This window comes from Sciurus carolinensis, chromosome 15, assembly GCF_902686445.1.
Source record: "Sciurus carolinensis chromosome 15, mSciCar1.2, whole genome shotgun sequence".
NCBI lineage: Eukaryota > Metazoa > Chordata > Mammalia > Rodentia > Sciuridae > Sciurus > Sciurus carolinensis.
In genome coordinates this window covers 5,019,469-5,035,428 of record NC_062227.1, presented here as the reverse complement: position 1 = coordinate 5,035,428, position 15,960 = coordinate 5,019,469, and the positions used below count along the sequence as shown (strand labels likewise).

At 47.7% G+C, this 15,960-nt stretch overlaps 1 protein-coding gene across 19 annotated transcripts in view; it reads right to left on the bottom strand.

The window, feature by feature from the left end:
* Aopep (aminopeptidase O (putative)) overlaps positions 1–15,960 on the bottom strand; it is a 316,057-nt gene that overhangs the window by 93,089 nt on the left and 207,008 nt on the right. For all 19 annotated transcript variants that reach the window (XR_007105155.1, XR_007105156.1, XR_007105157.1 and 16 more), the window contains one exon: positions 7,764–7,824. Coding sequence is in view for 12 of the 19 variants with exons in the window: in XM_047526141.1 (XP_047382097.1) it covers positions 7,764–7,824 (61 nt within the window). In the remaining 7 variants the exon portion in view is untranslated. The remainder of the gene's footprint in view (positions 1–7,763; positions 7,825–15,960) is intronic.

The window sequence follows — 15,960 nt, the reverse complement described above, 5'->3', positions numbered from 1 at the left end:
AGCTTTGGATGCTGCCCTAGGCGAGGCCAGACACCTACTGAACACATCTTTAAGGATCCTTGACAAGACGTTGAGTCACTTAGAAAATGTGAGTGAAACTACTGAAAGTGAAATTACCAAGAGCCCCAAAGCGCGCCACGTTGTGGCAAGAGCTGTCACAGAGAACCAAAGATCTCAGTGCTTGCAATTCAAAAAACACACTTCCTCTGGAATTTGAAAAACAACCAGTCTCTGTTTTCTTTCTTTCTTTTTTTTTTTTTTTTGTAGTGCTGGGGATTGAACCCAGGGCCTTGTGCTTGCAAGGTAAGCACTCTACCAACTGAGCTATTTCCCCAGCCCCAGTCTCTGTTTTCTTGACTGACAATTAAATGTAGAATTCTTATGAAACACTAATGAGATTAAGTATCCTAATTGATCTCAGAATTATGTTGATAATGTTACATAATATGTGTAAAGGAAGCCTATAAGTTCTTCTAATGAAGCAGCTGTTTTTCTGTACTAAAAAGCATATTGTGGGCTACAATGCCATAAAGGCTCTTGCATGAGAGCTTATAGAGTTTCCTCAATTCTGGGACTGCAGCATTTTCCTTATAAGACACATATTTTTTATCATTTGCTTGTGAGACCTTTGGCAGGTATTTGCTTGGAAAGAAGGTGACAAAATAATGGTGTTGTATTAAATTCCAGGATCCAAGAGCAAGACTGGGAACTTGAGCTGATTTCTGCCTCTTTCTGGGGCACATGGTGTGGTGGGCCACCAGCCATCTTCTCTCCTCCCTGCTGCCACTTCTGCCAATGATTTTGCCAAATAGATGGAGGCACAGAAGGGTCCCGAGGTTCATCTATGCCAGGGTGCCACTGTGCACAGACCTCAGCAAACAAGTCCACTGGCAGTTGAAACTGGGACTGAAGGAAGGCTGGAAATTCCTTCATGCCCTTTAACACGTGCTGTGAACACAACACTGTCACTTTACCTATGGGTGGGAATCATTTCTGCTGTCATGGCAAACCCAAGTCTAACTATGGATTAGACAGCTGTCTTTACTTATGGGATTCACAAAAATACAGATGATATCAATCATATCTATTCTGTGGGTGATGATAAGGCATCATGCACTCAGATTTTAATGTAACCAACAGCCTTAAACACAGGCTACCGCTATCATTTTAAATTTTCTAGTTGCCACACTTAAATAATGTAATAAATAACAGGTAAAATTAATTGAATAACATGGTTTATTGGATATATAGTTGTCTCTCAGTATATGTGGGGGACTGATCAGGATGCTCCCAGATACCAAAATCTGATGCTCAAATCCCCTATATGAAAGGGTGTAGTAGTGAATCACATTTACATGCATCCTCTTGTAAACCTTCAGTCATCTCCAGATGACTTATAATACCTCGTGTGTGTGTGTGTGTGTGTGTGTGTGTGTGTGTGTGTGTGTGTTGTGTGTGTGTGTGGTGCTGGGGATTGAACCCAAAGTCTTGTGCATGCAAGGCAAGCACTCTACCAACTGAGCTATATCCCCAGCCCCGTCTTATAATTCCTTATACAACGTAAATACTATGGAGACGGTTGTTATACTGTACTGCTTAGCGAATAAGAAAAAAGTCTATGCCAGGTGTGGCACACATCTGTAAATCCAAGCAGCTTGGAGGCTGGGGCAGGAGGATCCCTAGTTCAAGGCCAGCCTCAGCAATTTAAGCAACTAAGTGAGATCCTGTCTCGAAAATAAAAATAAAAAAAGGGCTGGGATATGGCTCAGTAATTGAGTGCTCTGGGTTCAATCCCTGATACCAAAAGAAAAAAAAAGTGTAAATGTTCAGCGCAGACGCAATTTAAAAAAATAATTTTGAATGTATGGGTGTGGAACTTGCAGATATTGGGGCCGACTGCATATATGTTAGGTTACAATGCCTACAAAATACCACCATTTAACCATGCAACAATATTTTAAAATCATGAAATAGCTTAATTCCATTTTTTGCAGAAAGTGTTCTATATATGATGTATTTTAACATTCCATCTCAATTCAGATGCAAAATTTTAATCGGAAATCCTTGGTTTATGCTTATATTTCCTAAGATCTACAGTTGAAAAAGCACATTCATTCAATACCCAAGTTGTTCCAAACAATAACAGATTCATTAGATTTTAAATAAATCTAACAGAGATTAAAATCCAGCTTCTCGGGGCACAGATGTCCTTCCAGTGCTAGACAGCCACATGTGGCTGGGTGGCTGCTGTCTTGCACTGTGAGCCATGAGCACTACTACATGCGATAGCCAGCAGGGGAGTGTCCCCAGGGGAGCTGCAAGGACAATCAGGTATCGTCTGCTTCTGGGGCTGAGAGGGATGGTGGGAGGCACATGCACACTAGCCAGAGTGCAGACAGCGTACGCTGCATGCTCGTGCGGAGGGAGAGAAGCATTCCAAGGAAAGAGAAGAGCACAGAAAAGGCCGCTGGTGGTGAAGCTCACAAACATTTGCAGACTGATAGTTCTGGCTGGGCATATGCCTGGAATCGGGGGACATATGGTGTAAAAAGGTGGTTTGGGGCAACACTGAGGAGAGAATCCACCAGCAGGCCAAAGAGCGTTCTCAGTGCTTCGTCAGTGGGAAGCAGCTTCTGGTGAGAATGGGTTTGAGCTGTTCTGGGAAGCCTCACTTGGCACTACTGCATGAAAAGGGGAAGAGCTTGGTCGCTGAAAGAACCATCAGCCACTGCACGGGTCCAAGCGAGGCACGATGGAGAAGTGGTGGAGGTGCCAGGAGAGGCAAGGCAAGGAAAACACAGGGAAACTTGATGCAGCGTGTACACAGGATCTCCAGACTGGCACGCGGGGAGGAAATCTAAGCAGGGTGGAGGAGTCTGATCTTTTCTTTTTTTTTAATTTAGGTTAAGTCTTAATTCTTTTTTTTTTTTTTTAACCTTTATTTATTTTTAAGTGATGCTGAGGATCAAACCCAGTGCCTCACACGTGCTGGGCAAGCGCTCCACATGGAGCCCCTGCCCCGCCCAGTCTGCTAGCTCTTCAGCAACTAAAATAAGGAGCGCTGAAGAAAGGCTAGGTGGAAATCAGGTACCTGCATATATCTGCATGTACTGTTTCTAGAAATGGTTAAAATATACATGTGCACCTGGGATGAGGAGGACCCCACAGTGGACAAGGGAAGAAACAGAAATCTATTTATAGAGGTGACAATTAGCAGAATGTGCAACTTTCTTAGCAGTAATGTGCAGTTGGCTCTCCAAATCCACAGTCTACATCCCCGGATTCAGCTGAGCATCAAAAATATTAAACAACAACAAACTACATCTACACCGAACACGTACAGACTTTTCCCCTGTCACAGTTTCCTAACAGTACTGTGTAACAACTACTTATGTAGCCTCTACATTGTACGGTAAGTAATACAGGTAACTCTAAGGGTCTGGGAAGATGGATGTGGTTTACATGCAGATATCCTACCATTTGATATCGAGGACTTGGACATCCAAGGATTTGGGTACCCATAGCAGGCCTTGGAACCAACACCTACAGATGCCAAGAGGTGACTGCATACTATTCCAACAGCAGGTGGGGGAGGTTGATAAAATCAGTTATGGTACTATGCATAGGAAGCAATGCAGCTGTTAAAAATACGTTGCTCTTTGAAATAAGACAAACTCAGAAAGTCAAGGCCTGTATGTTTTCGCTCATATGAGGAAGCTAGAGAGAAAAAAGGAATCTTATGAAAATAGAAGGGAGACCAGAAGGGTAGAGGGAGGGACTCTGAGGAGGGGACAGGAAGTACTAGGGAATGAAATTGATCAAATTATCTTATGCACTTATACAAATCTGTCTCAATGAATCCCACCATTGTGTATAATTAAAATGTATCAATAAAAATATTGCTCTTGAAATGTATTAAGGATAACTGCTCAAGACATATTCTTAAATTAAAAAATTAAGTTTAGATGATAAAATTCCAATTTTATTTTAAAAGGATATGTACCTATATGCAGCACAGATGAGAAAATATGTGGGAGGACAGACATGGAGCATGGATATCTTGGGCAGTAAGACCGAGAAGTTGAGGGTTTTTAACATTTCATATTCTGCTATTGTTTCCACTTGCTACAGAAAGCACCTTGTTTTTACTTTTAAAAAAGCAGATAAGCTGGGTGTGGTGGCATATGCCTATAATCCCAGCTACTCAAGAGGTTGGAGCAGGAGGATCACAGTTTGAGGCCAGTATGGGCAATAGAGTGAGACCCTGTCTCAAAAATAAAATGAAAAGGGTTGGGTGTACAGCTCAGTAGTAGTAGTAGTAGTAGTAGTAGTAGTAGTACAGAGGGGTAGAGAGAGAGACAGACAGACAGACAGACAGAAGTGTAAAATATGTTTTGAGATATTTAGAATAATGACTGAAAAGATATATATCAAAAAAACTACCTCTGGGTCATTTTGTGTATATCGTCATATTTTTATTTATCTTTCGATTTTTTTGGTTCTTATTGCTATACGTAACAGTGAAATTCATTGTGCCATATTCCTACGTGCACATAGCATAATCTGATCCATCTCATTCCTAGGACCTCATTCCCCGCCCACCCCTGCCCTATCTACCATCTTAATGAGTACACACAGTGGCACGTGAGCGAGGGATTCCCTGTGGCACATCCCTACACAGAGAGCTTAATTTGGATACTTCCATCCCCATGCCTCCCCTGCTCTTGGTCCCTTCCTCTACCCTAATGGTCTCCTTCTATTTTCATGAGATCTCTGGATTATTTTTACTATTTATAATTTTTTTATATTCTAAAATAAATGTTTAATATTTCTATAATCAGAAAAAATGTCATAAAATAAGTAATTTATACCACTGAGGGCACAATTCAAACCTCTCCGCAAGGCCAACAGTCATAGGGTAGGTGCTCTTTAGAGACGCTGGATCCCATTTCTTTCACTTGTGTGGGGTTCATGCTTACCTCTGTTGCTGCTGTTTTCACTTTAAAAAAAAATAAGTGATTTCCATTCAACATGGCCAAAAAGGAAAATCAAAGCCAACCACAGAGCGAGCCTTCCTGAGACCCGTGGGCTGAGAACCTGAGCAGCAGAACATGACTTCTGTCATGAATGACTTCACCTGCTGGTGGCCAGAGGTGCTGGCGGGGAACAAAGAGCACACAAGTAACTCCACCCGGCTGTCGTTCCAGGGCAGGCGTCTAGTGAGTGTATAGCATAAAGATGGGGCAGAGGATAAGGTGCCCCATCTATCTCATATCTCAAGGCTACTGCACCAGAGATCTTAGGTCCAAGCAGAGCCTTTCGCTCAGCTGGAAACAAAAAGAAACTTCCAAGGAGTATGGAAGGGGCAGAGAGCAGTCAGTGACTGGCAGGTACAGAAATACAGCAGAGAAAGGGTCACAGGGATGCAAAGTGCCATCTGATCATCCAGCGTGCGCTAACTCAGGGTCCTTCTGTCTGCTGCTGCTGCTGCTTTTACTGAAGAGTTAAGCACCCAGGGAAACACCAGTTATGTCTTAAAAACAAGTGACAGCCAGTTAGCCTCACTGCACCTGGCTGCTCTGACAGCAGGTTTCATCAGTTTGTGGTAGAGATTCGAATGGCTTCCACTGCAAGCTGCCACTAACAGCCAGACCTTTGGAAGGAACACTCGCTCAGAGGCAACTCTCCCTTCCACATGCCCTTTCCCCTTTAGCGAAAAGCAAAAGCCTCCTCTCCAGGGGAAGTTACAGGGTCTGCTGGAGTGAGCTCCACAACCCAAGTGGGACACACCAGCTTCCGGGCATGTGATTAAGCACTTTTCTCTTTTCCCTTCCGTCCTGCTACAAAAAGCCAGGAAGTCTGGGTGCTGCTCTCTGAGTGCCCAACTCTTCCGAGCTTCCAGACCACCCAAGAAGGTCTGGGAGCCCTTATGACCTTATGGTAGCAAGACAGCGTTGGGCAAAGGGCTTCAGAGAGTGCCCCTCCACCCCTCTAAAACACGAAGGGCAAGACTCAAGTTCCGGACCAGACGAACCTTAACCTGCTCTCCCTGGATTTTCTGCTAGGGGGTGGCTTGGTCTGGAAGTCACCTTCTTAGAAACTGAAGGGCCCAGGAGCTGCCTTGCCCCACTCCATCTTGCTCTATTGTTAACTCTTTTTTGTTCCCAGAGGATTGGGCCAAATAAATAATTCAACAGGTGACATGCACTCCTGAAGGCAAAAAGTTCTTTTTTAGGAACAAGCTAATGGTGGCTGGTGGCAGACCTTTTTCCTGAGTAATGGGAAAGAACAGAGAAGTGAACTGGGGATGAAAAGGTAATGGAGACGCCCCTGCCCCCAGCTCCTTCATTTCATGGGTCACATACATTGATCGACACTCAGGCACTCCCAAGGGGAAGCTCAGATAACCAGTCATGAAACCAAAAACAAGCAGGTTACAGGGGCTGCTCGAGCTGGGCAGAGCTGCTCCCCGCCATGGGAGTCCACCCTCAGCCCCGAAGCCCACTGTGATGGTGTGCAGCTGCTCTCGCCCAGCCAGCGAAAGCTCCAGGCCAAGGGGCCCTTGGATTCCTTCCTTGCCTGGGATGATACCCTCAGACTTCCCAGGTCCTAGGCTCGTGCTAGAGTCAGCATTTGGGTTGGTGAGGGGCCTGGGCTGCCCAACGGGCTCTGGGAAGCATAGGACCTGGGGACGGCGGGTAGAGAAGAGGAGGTTTCAGGCCAGGTGACTCAGATGGGACTAGGGCTGGCCAGGAAAAGGTTTCTCCCTCAGAGCTGCCCCTGGACTGAAAGGGAAGCAGAGAACGAGATCTTGAGTAAGAGTGAGCCCTGATCGCCAAAACACAGAAATGACTCTAGGCAGATAATCCAGGTGAGGCCAGCCTGAAGCAGGAAGCTCATGCATACAGGGCAGGAAGTTGAGAGGCAGGTGCACTGGGGAGATAAGAGAAGGAAACTTTAAGTATCAAGGTGAAAGGAAAGCCGTCTGTTTGTCTACATCCAAAGAGTAGAGCTAGAGGTCAGCTGCCCAACCCATGGGGGCATGAAACTGATGCCTGGTGACTCCACCCAGAACATACACCATGCTTTGTAAGAATCCATCTAACACAATGCATAGGATGCTGTCATGTCCGTTGTTCTGGTTTGGACATGAGGTACCCCTCAGAAGCTCCTCTGCTAATGCGGGACAGTTTGCAGGTGAAATGGTTGACTCTGACAGATAGAACCTAATCAGTTTGTCCTAGTTGAATGGCCATGGTGGCAACTGTAGGTGGGGTGTGTCTGGAGGAGGTGGGTCACTGGGGACATGCCCTGGACGGTGCATCTCCCATGTGGCCATCTCCCTCTCTGTCTGTCTCCTGGCCAGCTAAGACTGGAGCAGCACTTCTCTACTAAACCCTTCCGCCACCAGGTGCTGCCTCGCCATGGACCTAGAGCATGCACTCAGCCATCTAGGGACTGAGACCCCTGAAACTGTGAGCCCCCAAAGAAACATTTCCTCCTTTAAGTTGTTCTTGACAGGTATTTTTGTTACCTGTCACAAAAGCCGACTAACATATCCACCTATAGCACCACAATCACTTGAAACAGTGGCCACAGGCACACCCCAAAATAGCACACTGAAATGGAGCAGAGAGTCAGCATTTTCCCGACTCGGGGACGGCCAGCTCAGCAACACCATCACTTTTACATACATGTACTAAAACACCGTAGTCATGCAGTCTATTCTCCAGACTCTCCCAAAGCAGTTATCTTGAGCTTACCTTTGGCATTCCAGAACTCTCAAGCCAGTCTTGGAAGATGTTTTCAACAGATAGCTCGAGTCTTTAGAAATAAAACAACAGCAAAAAGTAAGCGATTCAAAGTGACAGAGCTCTTATTACACAGACGCTTTTCTCTTAACCACTCGGGCATGTCCATTCTTCCAGAGGAGGAGATTTTCTCTGGAAAAACAGCAATGCTGCCCTGGGTTTAAGTGTGGGAGGGAACCCAGTCACATCAGTACAGTCTCTCCCATCAATCACATTATCTGCATGCAGAAAAGGTAGAACCACAAGCACACTATAGTAGGGGTTTTTTGTGCTTTGAAAGAAAACTTTTGGGGCTGCTTTTGGTGGTGCATGCCTATAGTCTCAGTGACACAGGCTGAGAGAGGAGGATTGCAAGTTCGAGGACAGCCTCAGCAACTTGGTGAGGCCCTAATCAACTTAACGAGACCCTGACTCAACATAAAAAGGACTGGGGATGTGGCTCAGTGGTTAGGTGCCTGTGAATGTTCAATCCCTGGAAATAAATAAATAAATAAATAAATAAGGTCTTTTGGTTGGGAAAGCCAATTTGGGAGGGTAAGGCATACTCCTAGGACACATTAGGACTGCTTCCTGAAGAGCAGTGGAGCAAAGTGAAATCTGAACATTTAGAGCACTTAGTGGTTCAACATGAAATGCGAACTTCATTGAAATAGTAACAATATTTACTGCAAGAAGCAAAAATATCGCACACCATTATCAGACCACAGAGAGGTTCAGGTGTGTGGAATTAGCATCCACTATCTCATTTTCAAGCAGGCCCATGTCAAATCTGCGTGATTTGAAGTATTATGACTGCCTGTTATGTCAGCTGAAATTCTTTTGCTTTCATGCCCTGCTGACTGGTCTACTCCTTAAAACTACCAAGTATTTACATATTTAGGAAAGACAGACCTGAGGTTGTGTCTCCTTGTCTTCCCTGGCTAATGAGTTTAAAGCACACCCATTCCCTTCTTCCCTCTTCTAGATAATTCCTACTCATGCCCAGTATCTCTGCTTACAAAAAGGCCTTCCTGGACCTCTCACTGACTGAAACAAGCCCCCCGGCCCCCGTGTACACAACACCCACTCTGCTCCCTATCCTTCATGTCACAGCATCCAGCCCAGCTTGCAACTGCCAGTCACTCAATCCCTTGACTTTGTTTCCTCCTCCTCCCGGCACGGAAACTCTGAGATCTAATCCAGCACTTAAAACAGTTCCTGGTGTGCAAAAGGATTACTATATAGATATTTTTTACTTGAATAAATAAAGACACATTTTCACTGTTAACTCAATAAATATGATTCATTTTTAGATAACGTTCACCTTTCCCAGCAAGATGTTTCCAAGTTGTTAAGCTCGGTATCTTTTAAAATTTTGCAGACACACAGGTGCATATGCACCTGTACACTTCCTCCCCGGCTTTTGAGATCCTGGAAGCAGCTGGGGCAAGCCAGTGTTTTCTGCAATGTTAAGGCGCTGGAGAGCCAAGTCCTGCCCCCACCTCCCGGACAGTATGGAGGGAGCAAGGCAGGAAGGGGCTGGAAAGAGGGGTGACTAATTCTGGCTGCCTTTTTTCTCCCACTGATCACTAGTGCCCCCTGTCTTCTCTATCCCAGAGAAAAGCTGAGGATGCTCAAGAAGGCAACCACTGCTCTCTCAAAACAGAAAAAATGCGAGGAGGGATAGGAGGCCATGCAGAGAAAGGGGTCTGGATGCACACGGACGAGGACGTCCCTCTGTGGGAGGAGGTAAGAGGACCGAGGATGACGGCACCCCTTTAGGTGGTCCCTGGACATGCCTCACAGGAGAGTCCAGCGCCACGGTCACTGGGCCTTCCCACCACCACTTATTTACTGTCATTTAACAGCATCAATCTCAGTGCAAATGGCCGAGTCCCCGTAAGCTGTGAGCATGGAAGTGTGTGTGTGCTCATGTGCACATGTGGATGGAGGTGCACGCGTGTTGGGGGGCTGGATGTGCGGCGAGATGTGCACCTTCAGGAAGATCGCTGCTCTTCCTGACATCAACTGACTTGGCAGAGGGCCTGGAGGTGCTCTTCGCTGGCGAGACCGATCTACCAGAAGGAGGAGAGGGGGCTGGCTGGCCACCTGGGGAGAAGCAACACTGAGTAGGTTGAAGCGAAACAGGGCCCTGACCCTAAATCTGGGCAGGCAGGCTGAAGTTCACACAGGACCTCCACAACAGCTCAAAGCCCAGGGCTGCTGGGGGAAAGGGCAGGAACTTGACTCCTCCACCAAATGGAGTACCCTCCCCAGGGCCGCGTGCAGGAGCAGGTAAGGTGGGGGCCTGCAGTCATTCTAAACAAGGAAAGGTCTCCAATTTAGCAGTCTTGCCTTCCATATAAGTTATAAAAATTATTCCTATCTGCCAGTCTCACACCTTCCATTAGGAAATAAAATGACATCAACTTTCCTTGAACACAGGTAGGAAAAGGTCCTCACTGACATCCCTTCCAGTCACAGAGGAAACACCGGCATTTGGACCTCTGGGGCAAAACTTCTGTCAGGCATCTTCTTGAGACTCCAGAAAGCTGGAGCAAGGGGCTAACTCCCGAGCTGAGCTTTGCTGCACGTGGCATCTTGGGAACCGGGTCGCCTCAGAACCTCCACAGTCAAGAGGAAGAGGCAGACTTCGGAGAGGGTTTAGAAGGGGCAGGAAGGACGGTCAAAGGGCAGGTGCTCTGGGCCCATGGGGAGGCCAAGGGGACTGGGTTAAACATCCTGAAGAAGCGACGTCTGAGACGCGACTTAATGGCCACGTCCGAGTGACTTCACGGAAGGTGGTGAGCAGCTGCTGTGCGTCACCAGAGGAGTGAACGTGAGGACAGGGACGCAGTGGCCTCTGAGGAATTCCCTAAGTGGTACGTAGAAGGGGCTGGGAGCGGAGGGCTGGAACGCTGCTGAGAGAGCCCGAAGCCCTCTCCAGAGCAGGTGGAGGACAGGTCAGTGTGCGGTGCACGCTTGACGGGGTCCACTGGGCCCAGGTTCTGCAGAGAGTGAAATGGAAAAACCCAGCGAGTGACTAAGAGAGACATGTGACAGACTGCAGTCGGAATGCTAGCAGTTTGTGCAAAGCTGGGGGCTCTGCTGGTGTGGACAAGGATCCACCTCCTGCTGGTGGGACTGAGGAGGAAGGACGTGGGAGGGACACCAGCAGATTCTCAAAGGAGCCAGGGCTGGAAGTCTGTCCTGGGGCAGGTGGTGCTGTCCTGCAGGGGACAGGACCAGCAGGAAGGGAAGGGAGCCCAACTCAGCAGGAAACAGGGTGTCCTGTGGGGACTTTGAGCCCTGGGTCTGTCAAGGAGGCTCTAAAGTGGCTGCAGAATGACAGGAAAGCAGGGGGACAAGGGAGAGTTGTTGAGAGAGAAGAGGCTGGAGGCAGGGAGATCACCGGGGAGGCTGCCAATGTTTCAAAGGAGGAAGAGAGGGTGGCATCCTGGGCCCTATCCTCAGAAAGCACGTGGCCGCACACATCTGCCTGTGCCTCAGTCCCGTCAACTCTGAGGCTCCATCCCCCGACAAGTGCTAAGGAGAGTTCTGCTTTCCCGTATCTGCTGTTCGCACACACACAGACATTATTATACAGCAGCACTAAAGAGAGAGCAAACAAAAATTCCTTCAACTCCTAAAAGCTAGGAATGAAACCACCATATAACCCAGCTATCCCACTCCTTGGTATAAATCCAAAAGATCTAAATCAGCATGCTACGGGGTCACATCACTCTTTACAGCAGTGCGATTCACAGCAGCCAAGCTGTGCAACCAGCCTAGGTGCCCGTCAACAGATGGATGGATAAAGGTAACGTGGTACAGATACACAATGAAGTATTACTCAGTCGTAAAGATGAATGAAATGGTGGCATTTGCTGGTAAATGGATGGAACTGGCTTATAACTCAGAAAGTCAAGGGTCGACTGTTTCTTTGATGGAAGTGGATTCCAGAAAACAGAAGAGTCACCAGGAGGAGGGGGCCGAGGAGGAGGGAGGAAGCACGGGAAGGGAAGAATGATGGAATGAGCCTGACTTAACTTTCCTACGTAGAGACAGGAGCGTACCACAGTGAAATCTCCCCTTGATGTGCAGCCACGAGGCACCGATTTTCAGAAAACTGTAAGTAAGTAGAAGAAAGCTCAGTGGAGTAGAGGAAAGGGAACAGGGGTCCAGGGGAGGCACTTGGGACTGATTAAACAAATTATATCCCACTTCCACACAAAGGCACAGAAGTAGCAGCTACTGTTACTGAACACCTACTGTGTACCAGGAAACTAGACAAAACCTCGTCACAACTTCGTGATAACTGTGCGAGACTACCAACACTGTTTCCATCTTAAAGCTGAGCAAGCAGGTTCTGCGAGGTTGAGGAGCGTGTCCAAGGCCACGCAGGGGCACCTGCAGAGCCGGGATTCAAACCTACGCGGCTGTGGACCCCAGCATTTCCTTCTGCACTAAACCTGGGATCAGAATGAACTGGCTCCTGTCACAAGCAGACGAGCCCCGCAGAAGGGCGGCCTGGCTGCACTGTGCTTCCGCTGCACATCTGAAGGGACGGGGAGAGCCGTGGAGAGGGCGAGGAGGGAGGCAGGAGACCCTCTCTGATGGAGGCGCACGTGTGCTCGGGTCACTTCCTTCGGGAAGTCTCGAAGCCTCTTAGCCCCATCATCACTTCACTCCACAGAACATCCTTGAGAAGTGGGTGTCAGCTGCGGTGTGGTGTGTTCTCACGCAGATGGAGACGCACAGGAAGCACAGGCGGACTCTGGCCAAAGTCAGCACAGACAGGAATAAAGAGAAACGCCCAGGTGCCTCAGCTCCCGGGCTCCGAGCTGGCCTGCCCAGCACCAGGCTTGCGGGGGGCTTGCTACGACGTTCCTCCCTGAGAGGAAGATGCTCGCAGCAACTCCTGCTGCTTAAGACAGCAGCCTGCGTAAGGCACTCTGAGTGCCTGACCCCTCGGGAACTGGTGAGAACCACGTGAAAACGCTTCTCTTTCAGGGAAAAACGGGACACGTGTGAACAGAGAACACGTGGGCAGCTTGCTGCCTGGAGAGCGACTGCTGAGACGGCGGTGCAGGTGAACAGCTGGCTCGGCGGGGACAGCGGGGCTGAGGCCAGAAATCGACTCTTACACTGCAGGACATTCTGTGTCCAGGCCAGTGGTAAATTTTTTCCCTCTGAGATCATGTGGCTTAAATAATCACAACAGACAAGCAGAAGCATTTCCACTTAGCCAGGACCCAAGACTTACAGGAAATTACTCTTCTGCATGTCTGATCGCTATGGAAATTGATTTTATACAGATAGCTAAGGTGTGCAGACCCCAGACCGCGAGTCCCCTGTACCAGCTCTCCGTGGCGCACTTCCCACCACAGACTTGAAACCCAGGCCACATTAGCCACGAGGCCTCCAGGGTGTATGGAGCTACAAGTGGTTTCACCCTCTGACTGGCTGCTCCCTTGCCGTACCCCCACATCCTAGAGGGCAACTCTGAGTTTCAACAGTCTGTCCACCAATCCCTCGGAGCTACCAATGCAGTCGCACTCAGTGAACACAGCAGGGGAGAGAATACGCTAGCCACCCTGGCATGATTCTGGTTAGAAAAATAAGCTGTGTTTAAAGTACATGGAGTGTCCAGTTGTCCTCTTCATGATGTTAAAGTAAAAAGAAACAAACACTGGTTTGCCTGAGAATAGCACTGCACACGCCCACGTGCAGTGGTTCAGTCAAGTCCTGAGGCTGGGTGACAAGGACGGGAGTCATTAGTCACATCTGCTATGTGTGACTGTCAACCTGTTGCTGATCAAGGGAAGTGCCTTTATCCCTCTTGGCTCCTGTCTGCAACCTCCCGAGATCCTAAAGACCATATTCTGCCGGGTGCCATAGTGCATACCTGTAATTCCAGCAGCTGGGGGGACTGAGTCAGGAGGATTACAAGTTCAAAACTTGGCGAGACCTAAGCAATTCAGCAAGACCCGGTCCCAAAATAAAAAGTAAAAAGGTTGGGGTTGTGGCTTGTGGTAAAGCGCCCCTGGTTTCAGTCCCTGGCACCAAAAAAATAAAAATGAAGATCACATTCTGCCAGCATCTCTAGAAGGAAGCACACAGCTCAGCCACGTTCACCAGAACCACGAGACAGACCTAAACAATTCTGAAAGTGCAGGACTTCAGAGCTCAGGGTCTAAATGGAAAAGGACCTTGTTCCAAAATGCAACCCACATCCTCTATGTCTTTTAGAGTTCTAGTCACCTACATTTTAAAGTCCTTCTCTACATGATGGATGCAAACAGTATTCTGCATCTCAAAACTGTGCACAGGTTACTCATTTTCTCGATGAGAACGGCTTTTATGCTCGGGCAGGCAGTGGCTGCTGCTGAAATAGGACGAGTACTCCGTCTGACACTCTTGAGTTTTCTTACCCGATTTCCTTACTTCCATACTCTGCCCTTGCACACCCTCTTCTCCACACCGACTCCAGGGTGTGGAATCCTAACAGCTGCCCCTGTATTTCCAAAGTCACTTCATGGGTAACTTAGTGGTCAAGAAAGGACAGCTCAGGCTTGACTCCTCCACTCGACGTGCACAACGAGTCAACCAGGCTGTGTCAGTGGCGTCTCTCAAACATTCCTCACACCTGTTGGTTTCGTTCAACCCCACTGCCACTGTCGCCACCTCTGCCATTCACTCCAGGTCTCAAGAGCTCCTGGCTCTAGTCCCTCCCTCCTGTCCCCGCTCCACACTGCCTTCCCCGGGCGTCTCTCCAACTTGCTGCTGGCACTCCTACGCGGACAGCCTGCAGCGGCCGCTGCCTGCAGGCTCAGGGCTAGGACTGGCGGGACCTTCCTCTGCCCTCAGGACTCAGAACCTCCCCAGAGCACTGCCTCCACCGTTTCTAACGCCCTGCTTGTCTTTTCTTCCAGTAACTGGCTGGGGCTGGGCATGGGATTTATTCTTCTGTTTCCCAGCATCCAGCCTAAAGCCTGTTATGAGAGATGCTCAGTAGAGAATGTTAAATAAATCGAAGCAAGAGAACGACACAGAGTGACTGTGCCACAGAAACACTAGCTGACTAGTCTGATCTGAAAAGCTTTGCGCCGTTCAGAACAGCTCACGTGCCTAACAGATGTGCACAAGGATCAGTTTGCAACCGGAGCCAAAGATTAGAGGCTCCAGGGGGTAGGTGTGGGGCCTTTGGAGACCTAGATAAAATTGGTACAATATGCTGCATAGGTAATAGGGTAAACAGTCGGTTTTAATAGCTGAACTAGATTCTGAGATTAGTTAGCAAGCAAGATGATGTTTAAGTCTTAAAAATATATTCCAGTATACTTGCTAAAGTAGATTCATGGTAAAAATGAAGTCACCTTAACTTTTAAAGAGAATTTTTAAAAAGAGGCTTAAACTTGCTAGAGAAAACATAAAAGTGGGAGAGGTAGCCCATCAAAGGACATGTGGTCGGTGGTTGGTGGCCACATTAAGACAGGGACGCTGCTCTTAACTTCCAGTTACAACCAAAGTCTCTTTGTGGGCCCCATGTGTTGACTCAATAAATATTCACAAGATAAAATCCAGGTCTGCCAGAGCCAGAGGGCTCAGGGGCCAACCAAATGAACTCCACAACCTTATTATGAAAAAGATTAAAAGAGAGACCTCCCAAACTAAAAATGTACTTTGCTGCTTCGGCGAAAATTGCTATATTTATGCTTTAAGAAGTTCTAAAAGAACGTGTGGTTATCACACAGAACAGACTCTGGTAATAGCCCAAGGAGGTAAGACACCATGCCTGTGAATTTTCTTTACGCTCCTTTTAAAGGAAACTGCAGCATTCTATTATAGGGCCTGAAAAACTTATTTTGGGGTAGGTACAAAAAAAAAAAGAAAGAAAAAAAATATACATTTTTGCAGGTTATTCTTGATCCTAAGAATACTGGCCACATCTGATGTGATTTTTTGCATGAAGAAAACCCATATGTCTATTTAAAAAGAAAAAAAAAGGGGGGATAGCAAATCTGAAACATTTAAGACCTTCCAAAACAAGGCCTGGCTCTCCAGCAGCATCCTGAGCAGATGACTATCCTGGCGGGGACTAAGGCCTTGTGCAGGCTGGTGGAGAGGCTTGTGGGAGCGCTGATGCGTGAGAGAGGAGCTGCAGGAA